The sequence below is a fragment of the Mustela nigripes genome, chromosome 1 (assembly GCF_022355385.1).
Source record: "Mustela nigripes isolate SB6536 chromosome 1, MUSNIG.SB6536, whole genome shotgun sequence".
Lineage (NCBI taxonomy): Eukaryota > Metazoa > Chordata > Mammalia > Carnivora > Mustelidae > Mustela > Mustela nigripes.
This window is the reverse complement of record NC_081557.1, coordinates 85,953,869-85,969,251: the sequence shown is the minus strand read 5'-3', so window position 1 is coordinate 85,969,251 and position 15,383 is coordinate 85,953,869. Positions and strand designations below refer to the sequence as shown.

At 38.5% G+C, this 15,383-nt stretch overlaps 2 protein-coding genes across 2 annotated transcripts; both read left to right on the top strand.

Annotated features, from left to right (window-relative positions):
- Positions 1-7,278: 7,278 nt before the first annotated feature.
- On the top strand, positions 7,279-8,244 carry LOC132012441 (olfactory receptor 8G5-like). Its single transcript, XM_059392449.1, has one exon. It carries the CDS (start codon positions 7,309-7,311, stop codon positions 8,242-8,244), a length of 936 nt encoding a protein of 311 aa, XP_059248432.1. The 5' UTR covers positions 7,279-7,308.
- A 5,968-nt stretch (positions 8,245-14,212) lies between these two features.
- LOC132020005 (olfactory receptor 10D1B-like) lies at positions 14,213-15,145 on the top strand. The gene has a single exon (XM_059404014.1). It carries the CDS (start codon positions 14,213-14,215, stop codon positions 15,143-15,145), a length of 933 nt encoding a protein of 310 aa, XP_059259997.1.
- The last annotated feature ends 238 nt before the right edge of the window (positions 15,146-15,383 follow it).

Here is a 15,383-nt window from a genome sequence, read left to right as displayed (position 1 = left end):
CAAGTGAGATTATTAATAACAAAGACCACCAAAAAAGCAAATATTATATCAACATTCTGAATTCTTGTCCCCTAACCTCAAAATTCAATTGTACATAGATTAGACTTTTGAATCAAGTAAGCATATGACCTACTTAAGCATAAAATAAACATATTTTGTGCAAGGAATTAATGATTTAATTCATTATTTTAAAATTTGTAACCCTATTCGGCATAAGATACCTTGTCAGTATCTTATCTTTAGATTCTCTAAATCCTGCTATTCACAGTGGGGACTATGAACCAAAAGCCCAGGCTAGGAGTTTGTAAGTAATACATAAGCTGAAATCCCACTCAGACCTGCTGGATCAGAATCTACATTTAAAAGAAAAAATCCTCAGGTGATCCTATGGACAAATCTTTAGCGCTAATTGACAAATTCAGAATTGACCAGAGTCCCTCTGGAAGGACAAGTTAACATAACTGGAAAATGACAATTGCAACTGCTTCTTTTCTCAAGAGCTTGTTCCCTGAGACATGGAAATCCTCCAGAGTATTTGTCTCCAGGTCATTTGGTGGCTGGTATGCCTACATCTGAGACCAACCTTCAGAGCACAGCAATCTGAATCGTTCAGAGGAGGGGAGGAGTTTGCTATCCTGAAGCTGGAGAAACACAGATTGGAGACCTACAGTTAGAGATGCTGGCTGGTGACACAAGCCAGGTTTGAAGGGGGCTCTGAGACCAGTGGCTGTGCCTGCCCTCTCAACACTGAAAGCAGCAGCAGTTCTTTCAGTTCTCTAAGAGAGCACTTGGAGCAGACTCCCAGCACCAAGAATGAGTGCATTCTCCTCTTGGCATTGAGGTTTCTAGGAAGAAGAAAGGTGAGTGTGCTCATCTCAGCCTGTGACCTGAGACCTACTAAAGTCTAGAAGTAATTACTTTGAAATTTAGGCAAAAATTCCTCAATACATGTATGGATTGACCAGTTCATAAAATGCTATTTCAACCCTTTTATAATGTGCCAAACATTGTGCTCTTGACTTGGGACACAAAGGAGAATACGTTTGATTTGGTCCATCATCGGACTTACAGTGTAGTGCAAGTCCGAAAATGTGCTATTTGGAAATGGCAGTTTTCTGATAATTTCATTGAAAGGTCCAATCATTTATAAATAATTGGAGAAAGTTTCCATAATTACTTCAATTTAAATGAGATTTGAAAAGAAAAACAATATTTAACAGACAACAGAGAGACAAAGGTTTGGTGGAGCCATTTCATGTGAAAAAATAGCAAATAAGAAGGTCGACAGCTGAGAAGATATGACATATTCCAGGAACTAAAAGAAGCCAAGTGGTTTGTGGCAGAGGAAGAAGATACAAGAACTAAGGGTGGAGAGAGGCAAAAGAGTGGATTTTTGTACTTTATTACAAATTCAGTTAAGGAAATCTTTTCTCCAGTGCCTCCAGTGCCATCATCTGGTTTATGGTTGAGTGTAATTTATCATTAGTAACAAATAGCTCATTCCATTTCTAATAACTCAAATGTTAGAATATTTTTCCTTACATTGGTTAAAGGGTATATTCTTACAATATTTCGAACATTTACACACAAGAAACTCTTCTCCCATTTGCTTTTCTTAGGTTATATAAAGATGCCTGTAAGTGATCCCGTTTCTCTCAAGTATCTCCCAAACTCTTGACAGCTACTGAATGCCCTTTATCTTGTCAGTGTCCCTCCTCAAAAAAGGACACTCACAACTAATACAGAGCTATAGATAAAAGTGGAGCACAGAGCTTCCTAGCCTCATGTCACATGCTGAATATTTAATATTGATATGGCATAATGGGTTAAGTGGATGAAACAGTTTGTGGCTGTTGGTGACCAGCTCAGAGGCTATCCACACTACCCCAACTAGTGGCTAAAACCCATACCTTAGCACCACTGTGATCATTTCATGACATTCCAATTCTGTAGCGCTTGAGTTAGGGGTGGGGAAGCTATAATATAGGTCTTATGTGGTCTATTATATAGGTCTTATTCATTATCATAGTCTAGCATTTTTATAAATGAAGTAAAAATCTCCCATTGCCTTTAAAAAAATAATTTTATTTATTTACTAGAGAGAAAGAGAGAGCGCGCAAGCGTGAGCAAGGGGGTGGGGCAGGGAGCAGGGCAAAGGGAGAGGGAAAGCAGACTTCCCACTGAGCAGGGAGCCTGAGGCCAGACTTGATCCCAGGACCCCAGGATCATGACTCAAGCTGAAAGCATACACTTAACTGACTGAGCCACCCAGGCACCCCTCCCATCACCTTTTGTATCATCCCCTATTCTATGGACTATATTGATTTAATAAGAAATATGCTTATTTTATGTTTTCATAGGAGTCACCTTCATACCCCATATCTTGTATCTGAATAATTTTTTTTTAAACTGACATTAGAAGTTAACAATTATTTTCTCCACCATATTTTAACTTGTTTATTTGGACTATTTTCAGTGACTGGATTCATTGTCCTGGTGATCCTTTAGCTCAATGCGTAGCATTTTGCTGTCTCCCAGTAATGATTACTTAATTAAATAAAAAAATAGAAAGTCCTGAAGCTCTCCATTTGAACCACTAAGCTGACTTTAATTCTTAAACCAATGATTTCTGAACAATCACCAGAATTACTTTGATAGTTTTGTTTGTTTTCTTCTAGCTTTATTTTTAGAAAGTTCAGTTCTGTAAATTTTCTTACCCTCAGAAATAAAGAGTTTTGAGAATATTTTTAAAGATCCAAAAGTGATTAAGAAAACATCAAAAATAGAATCCAGCTACCAGATATAGGAATGAGGTAGAAGGTGGTAGTCACCTCTTTACCTTTTAAATAAAAAGGAATTCCACCTCTAATATGGGAAGTTTGTTTAATGTTCAAAGTTGATAATTCTAGAAATAGCAACATGAACAAATTATTTAGAGCTGTGGATGTAACCGTTAGAAAAAATCTTATCAGGGTACCTGGGTGGCTCAGTCTGTTAGGATCTGTTTTCAGCTTACATCATGATCCCAGGGTCCTGGGATGGAGTCTCTCTTGCTCCCTGCTCAGTGGGGAGTCTGCATGTCCTTCTTCCTCTGTCGCCCCCCACATTGGTTCTCTCTTTCTGCCTTTCTCTCGAACTACCTCTCTCTCTCTCTCTCTCAAATAAATGAATAAAATCTTTTTAAAACAAGAAAAGAAAGAAAGAAAAAAACTTTATCAGAGCTATCCTGCAGAAATTAGGTCATCTCTCAGAAACAGGACTAAGAGCACAGGGAGGGTAATTCAGGAACTTTTGTTTTTCATCATAATCATGTTTACATTCAACATTTTTTGTAAGTACTGTAATCTCCCTAAGTAGCTCTGATCAACCATATTGAGAAATCTCTGAACACTCTGGGTTCAAATATGTTCTTCTACATCTGGCTGTAGAGAAGCCAGCCCACTGTACTCCGTGTTACCCACATCTTGTTACTATTTTCAGCTGTGCCACTTGCCTATATGAGGTTACAAGGTATGCTTGAGTCTGTATCATGTTCACACTGAACAACTGAAGTATGGACCTTGCCACAGAATTCCTCTGAAATAGGAGAAAGGAGTACAGAGGATGAAAGCTAGCACGTTAAAAGGTGCTTGAGTTTCTAGAGTGCAATCTTGTAACCTATTGAGAATCAATATCTTAATTCTCTTTCAATATCAGACTAAGCTGATATTTTCTATAAATCTGTAAGATGACCAGAAGTAGCTAAAATGATCCCATTAGGAGCCTATTGATGTCTTAACATATTGATTATCTGTTTAGAAGTAATTACCTGGGAAATAAAATATGTTGATGTATCCCTATATTTGGGAGAGATATCTATATACAACTTAGTCTTCTAATCCATGCATATGGTAAATTTCTGTCCTTATTAAGGCTTTCTGTCATTTCTTTCAAAATAATTTAAAAGATTACGTGTATAAACATTGCACACATTTTGTTAGATTTGATGTTAAGTATTGATAGTTAGCTGTTGCTATTTTATGTGATGCTATTTTAAAATAATTGTTTCCTTTGTTGCCTCTTTCAAAAAAATACACGGAAATAATAAATAGGTGGAAAATTATATGCTCTGCAAACACTAGCCAAAAATAAATGTCATGATAATGTATTAATATCAGACAATGGAGACTGTAACCAGGACACATTACTAAATATAAAGGGGGCCATTCCATAACAATACAGGTTTTAATTTAAGGCTTGAAGTAATAAATAGACAAACCAGAAACTTTGGTGGGAGACACTGACACACTTACCTGAACAACTATTAGAATAACAGACAAAAAAATCACTATGCATATGCAAAGTCTAAACAACATTGTTAGTAAAGTGGACATAATTGAAATGATATGCATCACAGGCCTCTCAAAAACAAACAACATATTTTAAGATCCATTGGGAATACTTATAAAAACTGATTTTATGGGGCACCTGGGTAGCTCAGTCAGTTAAGCATCTAATTCCTGATTTTGGTTCAGGTCATGATCTCAGGGTCGTGAGATCAAGCCCTGTGTTGGGCTTCATGCTCAGCACTGAATCTGCTTGAGATTCTCCCCCTCTCCCTCTCCCCCTGCCCCTGTTCACCTGCTCTCTCTCTCTAAAATAAATAAATCTTTAAAAAAAGTACTTGACCTTATGCTTCAATATAAAGAATTCTAAGCGATTTGCAATGATTTAGGTAATTCACAGTCTGTTCATTGACCAGAATGAAATTAAGACAAACATTTAAAAATAGGACTAGTTAAAAACAAACCAACAAATAAAAAAACCCAAAAACCTAACTTTTGGAAAGTTAAGAATTCACTTCCACATAATCCATGGGACAATGAAAAAGTGGAGCAGAAATGATACTTTAAATTTGTTATAGCAAAGCTTGTGAGATGAAGCTAAAATGGGGCTTCGAGAGAAATGTATAATTTATATGTACATACCAGAAGAAAAATAAAAGCTGAAGATACTGTCCATTTCGAGAAGTTAGGAAAAGAATAGGAAATCATAATGAAGACACTATGGACTATGAGAAACAAACTGAGGGTTTTGGAAGGAAAGGGGGTGGAGGGATGGGTGAGCCTGGTGGTGGGTATTGTGGAGGGCGCCTATTGCATGGAGCACTGGGTGTGGTGCATAAACAATGAATCTTGGAACACTGAAAAAAATAAAATAAGAATTAAGAAAAATAATTATTTCAAAAAAAGACATTAATAAAGAATAAAATAGCTATTAGAAATAATCTAAGTAGAAAATAAAACATATATTTCATAAAACCAACATAGCTAAAAGTTGGTTTGCTTAAATAAATTAATAAAATTGAAAATCTTCTAGAATGAGAAATTAAGGAAAAAGAGAAGTACCATAATTTGCCAGTTTTAGGAGTAAACAAGCAGAAATCTCTGCTAATCAAAAATATTTTTTAAAGGTTTATTTATTTATTTGTTTGAGAGAGAGAAAAAAAGAGAGTGAGAGAGCAGGAGGAGGAGCAGAGGGAGGGGGGGAGAGAAAGAACCTCTCCATGGAGCCCCATATGAGACCCTGAGATTACGACCTGTGCCGAAATCAAAAGTAGAACCCTTAACCAACTGAGCCAGCCAGGCAGCCCCCAAAATACTTTTTAGTGTTAAAGAAATCATCATGAAACACTTAACACAAAACACTGGATCATCTTCAAAGTGGATGAACACAATGAAATTTCAATTTAGGAAAACTAAGAAGAAAGATAAAATCAGTGATATCTATTAAATAAATCCAGTCCCTTGCTAAAAATTCTCACACAAAGAAAACCACTATTCTAGTTAACTACCTGGATGAATACCTCCAAACTTTAAAGGCAAATTTTGTGCAATTTATTTCAAAAAACACAGTGTTTTGGAGATGTGTCTTCTTGCAGGCATTTGTGATTTATTCCTTTTTTTTTAAAAAAAAAAATTATTTATTTATTTCAGGGCGAGCAAGAGAGAGCATGAGCGCTCTTGGGCACATATAATGGTAAAACCACCTGTTTGTCATTGAACTGAGTAGGGGAGGACATTTGTAATTCTGTCTTTTCTAATTTTATGCTTCTGCTTCGTAGAAAAGATGAAGGGCAGAGAAAGAAGGATTGAGATATTAACATTTCTGCTTCAAAAGAAAATTTCTTTCTGTAACTTGAAGTGAGTAGTTGATAACTTATTTTGCAACTGATGAACTGTTAATAGGTAAGCACAATAACTGAGGATGTTCACTCTCTGATTGGTAAATCTCTCCCAGCTTGTTAGAAGGTTGGTAATACTGTTATTTCTCTTATACAGATTTAGAAGCCAAGACTCAAAGAGATCGTTCGACTCGTCAAAGTCAAAACTGTATAAGCTAGAAACTGCATGATAGTCTCTAAATCTGAATTTAAGGCCCACCCTTTAACCACTACTCATACTGCTTTTTCAAGCAAAGGCAGAAGTACCTGCTCCAGGACCATGAACCCACTAATGGTGGATCAGTCCTGGTGGCCCAAACTGTCCCACAGCAATGGTTGTAGGTGTTGTTTCATCTTCCTAATAATATTGAAACATCCGAAGATTTTATGTAGATATTCAGATTTCCTGATAATTATTTTTAAAACTGAAAGATCTGAAAATAATAAGGCCTGTGTCCACTCCTACCAGAAGTTAATTGCAGGCTATTCCCCTTGGTATCGTGTGCTCCCAAGTTGTCATGAAGTCAGTGTGACTCATTTACATTGGCTTCTCTAAATATTTAAGTTTCTAAGTCTCCACTTAGAAATATTGGCTTGATGATCATTGAAATATTCAACACTGGAAAACAAACACTTACTGAGTTTTCAGTAACAAGAAATATAGCTATTTTTTAAAAAGAGATTTCATTTATTTATTTGATAGAGAGAGAGAGAGAGAGAGAGAGCACAAGCAGGGGGAGCAGCAGAGGGAGAAGGAGAAGCAGGCTCCCAGCAAAGTAGGGAGTGTGACTTGGGGCTCGATCATAGAACCTCAGGATCTTGACCTGAGCTGAAGGCAGCTGCTTAACCGACTCAACCCAAAAACATAACTATCTTTATATGAAATACATTTATTATTTTTGGAAATGAGGCTTAATAAACATTAAACCACAATGAATTCTACTTACATAAATTGACTCAGAGTTAAATGATCTTACAGACAAAGAGGATATCTAAACCATGACTCATCTACATGGGGTACCCTACTCTAAATAGAGAAAGATAATGAAGTTTTTTGCAACAACTATGGTTTTTTTCTCTCCCCTTCAGAAACTACTCAGAAGAAAATGGCAGCAGGAAATCATTCCACAGTGACCAAGTTCATTCTCGCTGGGCTAACAGAGAAACCAGAACTCCAGCTGCCCCTTTTCTTCCTCTTCCTAGGAATCTATGTGGTCACGGTGGTGGGGAACCTGGGCATGATCACGCTGATACGGCTCAGTGCTCACTTGCACACCCCCATGTACTACCTCCTCAGTAGCTTGTCCTTCATTGATCTCTGCCATTCCACTGTCATTACCCCCAAAATGCTGGTGAACTTTGTGACAGAGATGAATGTCATCTCCTACCCTGAATGCATGACTCAGCTCTATTTCTTCCTTGTTTTTGCTATTGCAGAGTGTTACATGTTAGCAGCAATGGCATATGACCGCTATGTTGCCATCTGTAGCCCATTGCTTTATAATATCATCATGTCCCATCAGGCTTGTTTCTCCCTGATTTGGGGAGTATATGTTATAGCCCTGGTTTGTGCATCTGTTCATACAGGCTACATGTTTAGGGTTCATTTCTGCAAATTTGAGGTGATCAACCATTATTTCTGCGATCTTCTTTCCCTTTTAAAACTCTCCTGTTCTAATACCCATGTCAATGAGTTACTGATTCTAGTCTTCAGTGCAATTAATATCCTTGCCCCCAGCCTGATGATACTTAGCTCCTACACCTTCATCCTCTCCAGCATCCTCCGCATCCGCTCCACTGAAGGCAGGTCCAAAGCCTTCAGCACCTGCAGCTCCCACATATCAGCTGTGGCTGTCTTCTATGGATCTGCTGCCTTCATGTACCTGCAGCCATCATCTGTGGGATCCATGGACCAAGGGAAAGTGTCCTCCGTGTTTTATACCATCATTGTGCCCATGCTGAACCCCCTGATCTATAGCTTGCGGAATAAGGATGTCAATGTTGCCCTGAAGAAAGTGTTAGAGAAAAGAATATTCTTGTGATCAGAAATAACGTGAGGATCTTTTATTAGCCTAAGCCATTGTCTCTTGTTGTTTCAATGTTGTATGAATTGATATGTTTAACTTTAGCCCATTTGCCAATATACAGCCTCATTTAGTGGGATTCTATTGACATTATTTCTTAATCCTATGGCCTTTTGATGTCACTGCTCTCTCGATTTTTCTCTTCTGAGTATCTCTGAGACACAGACTGGAAGTACTAAGAATGATCTGGATATAGGGACGCACTCACTAATGCTGTTACCATCACCCCCACCCCTTTTCCTTTGTACAACTGATAAAAACTCAGTTCTCAGCCGTAATGAAGGTGTCTTCTAGCAGTGGTTCAAAATTTCCTTTTTCCTGTGTAAAGACAATGAAAATTGTAGCAATATGATGATGTAATCTTCAGCTTTTGGACCTCTATTTTTAGCTTTTGCATCTCTAATCTGGGAAAGCCTCTTTCCCACCGTATCCTACCCCATACATTCTTTTTCTGAACTATTTCCTCTATTTCAAACCTTAGAAACTTAATCAGAACTCGAAAATCTGAATTACAGACCCATGAATTTGTTGTTATTGTGCCGGATCCAATATCCTCCTGTTCTGGTATCTATTATTCCAGCTCGTAATGGTCTGTTTATTGTGCAAATTCACACTAGACTGTAAGCTCCATTAAGGGATACCCCTGCACATATGATTCACAGCCATATCTCCAAATAGCAGAATGCTTACTACCTCATAGGTCCTTGATAATTTTCTTGGTGATTGCTTTCCCTCTATAAAATATTTATATGAAAACCAGCACTTAGCCAATGTGGTCTTCACCCATTAAACTTTAAGTGATACACATGGCTTCCTGGTTATAGTTCAATTAAGTGTAACTTTGGAGAATTCTTTGAGGATCTTTAAGATAACTGGTAGCATCCTTTGTTGTTCCTATACAAGGATTAAGAAATACTAGTCCTGAGTTTGTTCTATTATAAATCACAACACAGATATGGTAACTTGTTAATATCTGATTTTTTTGAAGTCATTAAGTCCTGTTAATAGTCAAGAAGTACCTGAAACAAGATATTCAGGTATCTTGAATTCATGTATGCTTTAGAGACTAAACAAAATTAAGTAGATTTGAAATTTAATGGGTTGATGTGGCAAATCACATGGTAGAATAGTATTGGGAAGCAACTCCCTGCTGAGGGTGCTGCCCAATGCAAGACTTGATCTCGGGACCCTAAGGTCATGACCTCATGATCCAAAACCAAGGGTCAGATGCCCAAACAACTGAGCTACCCAGGCACCCCTCTCTTTTATTTTCTAAGCTCAAATAACAAACATGTGGGGAAGTTAGGGAAAAATCATAAGATTTCTGGTTTCTCTACATTTATTCTTTCTGTTATAACAATCTATTTTTTTGCTCATTCAGGATTATGTTTTCTTTTGCTATTTACTACCATGCTAATGGCTATGCCTCTAGAGTTCTTTAATTTTCTAAGGTTAAATGCATAAGTCCTTTGCATGCTAGTCTATATACAAGCTAGAAAGTGAAAGAGGTAAAGAGGTAAGTTTCAGGAGAAATAGAGAACCTCCTCCAACAATCCCTGGGAGAATCTGAAAAAATCCTGGAGAAAAGAGATTCAGAGACATTTTATCTTATTGGATGGGTAACCTCAGGGTTAGTTGGATGTGAATGACACTCTTGCACATAAACCACAACACCACTGGGCTCGTGATCAGTGAAACACTGAGAATCCTAAAGTCATCTGTTCACAGACTCAAGTGATCATTATCACTGAGCTTCCTTCAACCACCAACATTCTCCACCTAGTGCTTTGCTATCTATGCAGCCACTTCTTTTTGTGTTCCATCCCAATGTAAGTAAAATCTATAAGGTGACATCCAAACAACCAAATATAAATGCTCATTTTGAGAGTCTTCTGCTCAGACTCCACTACATGACCTTGGGGAAAGTTGCCCTTTACTTCTCTGCTCAAACCTTCTCTTTGTCTATCTCTTCCTCCTCCACACAATCCCACAATGGAATTCTTAACCATTCTGTCAGCCACATCATTTTTTGGGAACTATTTAAAAGTGGGGGGGGGGACGCCTGGGTGGCTCAGTGGGTTAAACCTCTGCCTTCGGCTCAGGTCATGATCCCAGGATGCTGGGATCGAGCCCCGCATCGGGCTCTCTGCTCAGCAGGGAGCCTGCTTCCTCCTCTCTCTCTGCCTGCCTCTCTGCCTACTTGTGATCTCTCTCTCTGTCCAATAAATAAATAAAATCTTTAAAAAAAAATAAAAAGGGGGCATAAAAGTGAATTGGGATAAGGTATCTTAAGTGTCAATTCATGGGGTAAAAGTGTAGTCAGAGAACATTATAAACCATGATTTGTGCTCATTTCCCTTACTGGGGTTTCCTAAATGGAATCTATAACAAATAAAAATCTTTTGACCTACTATAATTCATTATCCAGATTTAGTGATATCCTGAATTCCCTTCAGTTTTAGGTCATATTTAATATTCCTTTTTTGTTAAGGATATATGATACTTAGGTTATCTTGGAGTTGTTTTATTTTTGATGTTTAGCTACAGTATATTCTAGAAAACAAGTATGAATTGGGGCATCTGAGTGATTAAATCAGTTAAGCATCTGCCTTTGGCTCAATCATGATCCCAGAACTCTGGGATGGAGCCCTTTCTTGGGTTCTCTGCTCAGCAGGAGCCTCCTTCTCCCTCTCCCTGTCACTCCCCTTGCTTGTACTCTCTCTCTCTGTGTCAAATAAATAAAATCTTTAAAAAAAGAAAACAAGTATGAATTTATTCCATATGTTTGGCACCCAAATATTGAGAATTCCAGTCTTACCATTACCATTAAAGGCTTGGTAAGCCAGATACACTTAGTGTTATGAGACAAACACTGCTATCTTCATATCTACTGAATTTTGCATTTGAGCCCAGACCAATTATGCTTAGAGGCCTTCTTTAGGGGTCTCATCCTTCTTCAATAGAAGAACCATTTGTTAAACTTTATTGTGTCTTCTCAGATATATTGAAAAGATGAACAATATAATAAAATCAAAGAATCTCAAAATTGTAAAGGACATTAAGGATGTACAGGGTAATCTTGCATTCAAATTAGTGATACAAAGTCATTACCTCTCCGCAGGAATGTCATCTTACTCATACTTAAACTCTTATAGTGATTAAAAACTCAATCCTTCACAAGGCATCTTATCCCATTAATTTTTTTTCTATACTGAAATGAAACCTAACTTTTTTTTAGTTCCATTCTTTTTTACTGGTTATTCACCATGAAAAAGTACATAAAAATTCAGTATAGCACCTCCTCAAGAATTTGAAAGCAAGTGCCACATTTCTTCTTTTCTAATGCAAATATCTCAGGAGGTTTCACAATGGGGGAATTTAAGGCTTTGGCCTGGAATCAGACCTCCGATTTAATCTCCGCACAGTCTTTTTCTAGCTATGTGATCAAGTTCTAAATTTCTTGGTGCTTTTATTCCTCTCCTACTTATAAGGTTGTTTTGAAGCTTAAATTTAAACATATAAGAACAAAAGAACAAACTAGCATAGTACCTGGCAAATGCTCAAACCATATTACTGTTATTAAACAAACAAACAAACAAACAAAACCAACACAACAAAACAAACCATTTTCATTTGGGATGGTTTAAACACACTACCAATTTATAATCTTTCTTTAAATGTACTTATTTTATTAACGCTGTTTTGTTAGGTGAAATTCTAGAAGAAACATGTAATATAATAATTAAATAATTGCTTATTATTTATTACAACCTATCTGCAACCGTGATACTTATTTTAAATATCTACATAGTCCTAGAAATGTTTACATACTATGAAATAGGGTGTTGCCATATTACCACAGGCAAAGACAGGCAAATATGGGAGGCAAAAAACAAGTACTTAGCCTGAAGCCTTGAATTCAGTATTGGAGTCCATTTTCCAGGCCAGCAGACTTAGAAGGGATGGAGATATTTTTCATTTCACATCTATTATTATTTTGTTTTGGGGTAAATGTGATGAACTTTTATCTAATTGCTCCCTCAGAGCTACCACTGATGGGATCATGAGAAATGCCCAAAGGGATCTGAAAGACAGATCCAGAGGGTATGAGTGTGTTCAAGTCTTGATGGTATATACTCTTGGCACTTTCTTTTATAAACACGTAATTTCAGCTCCTGTGGCTGTGATACGCTGTGTTCTTCTGGGTACCTGAGAACATGATTTGGGTTATCTTGTTATCATACTGCAGAAAATTCCACCATGTTCCCTGTGAATACTATGAATGTTTAGATTTTTTTTCTCGCCTGTCACTGACACCATTTGATTCTTATCCACTGAAGTGTTGGGTTCCAATTATTGGGAGCTGCTAGATTTTTAGTTCTTGAAGATGACTCATACTTGGAAAGGACTAGAAATCAAGAGGATCATGGACTCATTGTCTTAGAGATAGCACCTGGAAGGGCAAATTAATCATTGTGCCTAGTCACAGTCAAGGATCAAAGAACTCTGAGTCTTCACTGACCAAAGGAAGAAGGTTTCCAGGGTGAGGCTGTGATGAAAGTTCTTCAAGGACAGAGTCCGGTTAAGTCAGAAGTTCATACAGAGACTCTTCTAGTATGTCTAAAGTGAGTAACAAGAAACAAGCTGCTGGTAAACACAGATGACTTTTTTTTCCCCCCAAGTATGTCACTGACCCTTTCTTTGGAGTCTTCATTTTTCTCTGCATCTAGCATTGCAACTACATGTTGGTTTGGGGTTATTTTCTTTCTATCTCTTCCCTTCCTTAACTTAACAGCTTTATTAAAGTATAACAAACATTCAAAATACATCATAAATATATAGTCCAGTATGTTTATTTTTACACAAATATTCTCTTCCTCTCGCTCTTCAATGTGAGACTCCTCTGTCCAGAAGTTGGAATTCGTCTCCAGATTCTTATTGTTCATACTGCTTCCGCATAAATTATAGAATTGCCTTGGGGCAGAACTAGAAGAAAAAAGAGAAGTGGGGGAACCAGGGATTCCCTCACACTCTTTGATCATGGAAACACCTTTTATCAGGTTCTCAGGTCAAAAAGATGGAATTATCAATTGGATATACTTGGTTATCTATTGGAATTTCTGCATCTGGAGCAGCCACCATACAATTCTGTAATTGTAACCACCCACCCCCTCTCTCAGCTCAAAAGCACAAGAGAAAAGAGGAAAAAGTAGAAACATATCTGTGTGGGCTTCTCCAGGATTTGTCTCCCTTTCACAATCCTTCTGTTTACTTTCCAGAGTTTTTAAGTAAATGCATTTTGTATTTTATCCAGGGCGATTTTTTTCCCCGAAGTTTTATTTATTTAAGTAATCTCTATACCCAACATGAGGCTTGAACTCACAACCCTGAGATCAAGAATTGCATGGCCTTCCAACGGAGCCAGACAGGTGCCCTGCCAGAGTTTTTATTTTGATTTTAATTTTTTAAAGATTAATTATTTATTTGAGAAAGAGAGGGAGAGAGAGAACAAGCAGGGGTAGGGACATGGGGAGGGGAAGAGAGAATTCTCAAGCAGACTCCCCACTAAGCACAGAGCCTGATGCAGAGCTTAATCCCAGGACCCTGAGATCATGACATGAACTGAAATCAAGAGACAGCTGCTTAACCAGCTGAGCCACCCAGGTGCCCCACTTCCAGAGTTTTTAATTATAATCTGTGGGTAAGAAAATATAGTGAACTTAACCTAACTTGATCAAAGCCAAAGTTTTCAGAATATAGTCAAGAATTTTTATTCTTTATCTTTTTATGTAGAAATTCCTTTACATAAGGTTGATTATTGTTTGTTAAACATGAAACCATCCCATCCATCAGAGGACTCAGTTTTACATCAGTGTTCACACGTTGGATACCTTTGTTCTTTTGTGAAGTCCAACATCTGACAGAGATGAGGAATCTCTCAATAGTGACTGAATTTATCCTGCTGGGCATCCCCCACACGGAGGACCTGGAGAGCATGCTCTTTGTGCTGTTTTTGGGCTTCTACATCTTCACTCTTCTGGGGAACCTGCTCATCCTCCTCGCCATTATCTCCTCCACTCGGCTCCACACCCCCATGTACTTCTTCTTGTGTCAACTGTCTGTGTGTGACATATTTTTCCCTTCTGTGAGCTCCCCCAAGATGCTCTTCTACCTCTCAGGGAACAGCCGGGTCATCTCCTATGCAGGCTGTGCATCCCAGCTCTTCTTCTACCACTTCCTGGGCTGTACCGAGTGCTTCCTGTACACGGTGATGGCCTATGACCACTTTGTCGCCATCTGCTACCCTCTGCGCTACACGGTGATCATGAGCCACAGAGCGTGCGCCAGCCTGGCCGTGGGGACCTCCTTTTTTGGCTGCATTCAGGCCACCTTTCTAACCGCTCTCACCTTCCAGTTGCCCTACTGTGGCGCCAATGAGGTGGACTATTTCTTCTGTGATATCCCGGTGATGCTGAAGCTGGCTTGCGCTGATACCTCAGCCCTGGAGATGGTGGGGTTCATCAGTGTGGGCCTCATGCCCCTCAGCTGCTTCCTTCTTATCCTCACATCCTACAGCTGCATTGTCTGCTCCATCCTGCAGATTCGATCTACTGAAGGCAGACGCCGGGCATTTTCCACCTGCAGTGCCCACCTTACTGCCATCCTCCTCTCCTTTATGCCAGTTGTCCTCATCTACCTGCAGCCCACCCCCAATCCTTGGCTCAATGCAACTGTCCAGATCCTGAATAACCTGGTCACCCCCATGCTGAACCCCTTGATCTACAGCCTCAGGAACAAGGAGGTCAAATCATCTCTGAGGAATGTGCTACAGCAAGTAGCCTTCCTTCCTGGGAACTGATAGAGATTGGTAGCTATACTTTACCAGCATCACACTGCTTGCAAAGATACTTCCTTTTGTGTGATGTAGAGCACAGATATTGTCAATGCCCCTTTTGCAGATAAAGAAGCTAAGATTTGAAGTCATAAAGTGAATTAAGTTCACATAACTAATAAATTATCCTGTCCAGGAAGGATGATATCTTCCCAGTTCACAAGAGAGACTAGTCCTTCTTTTCCTCACTCTGTTTTCTTCTCCT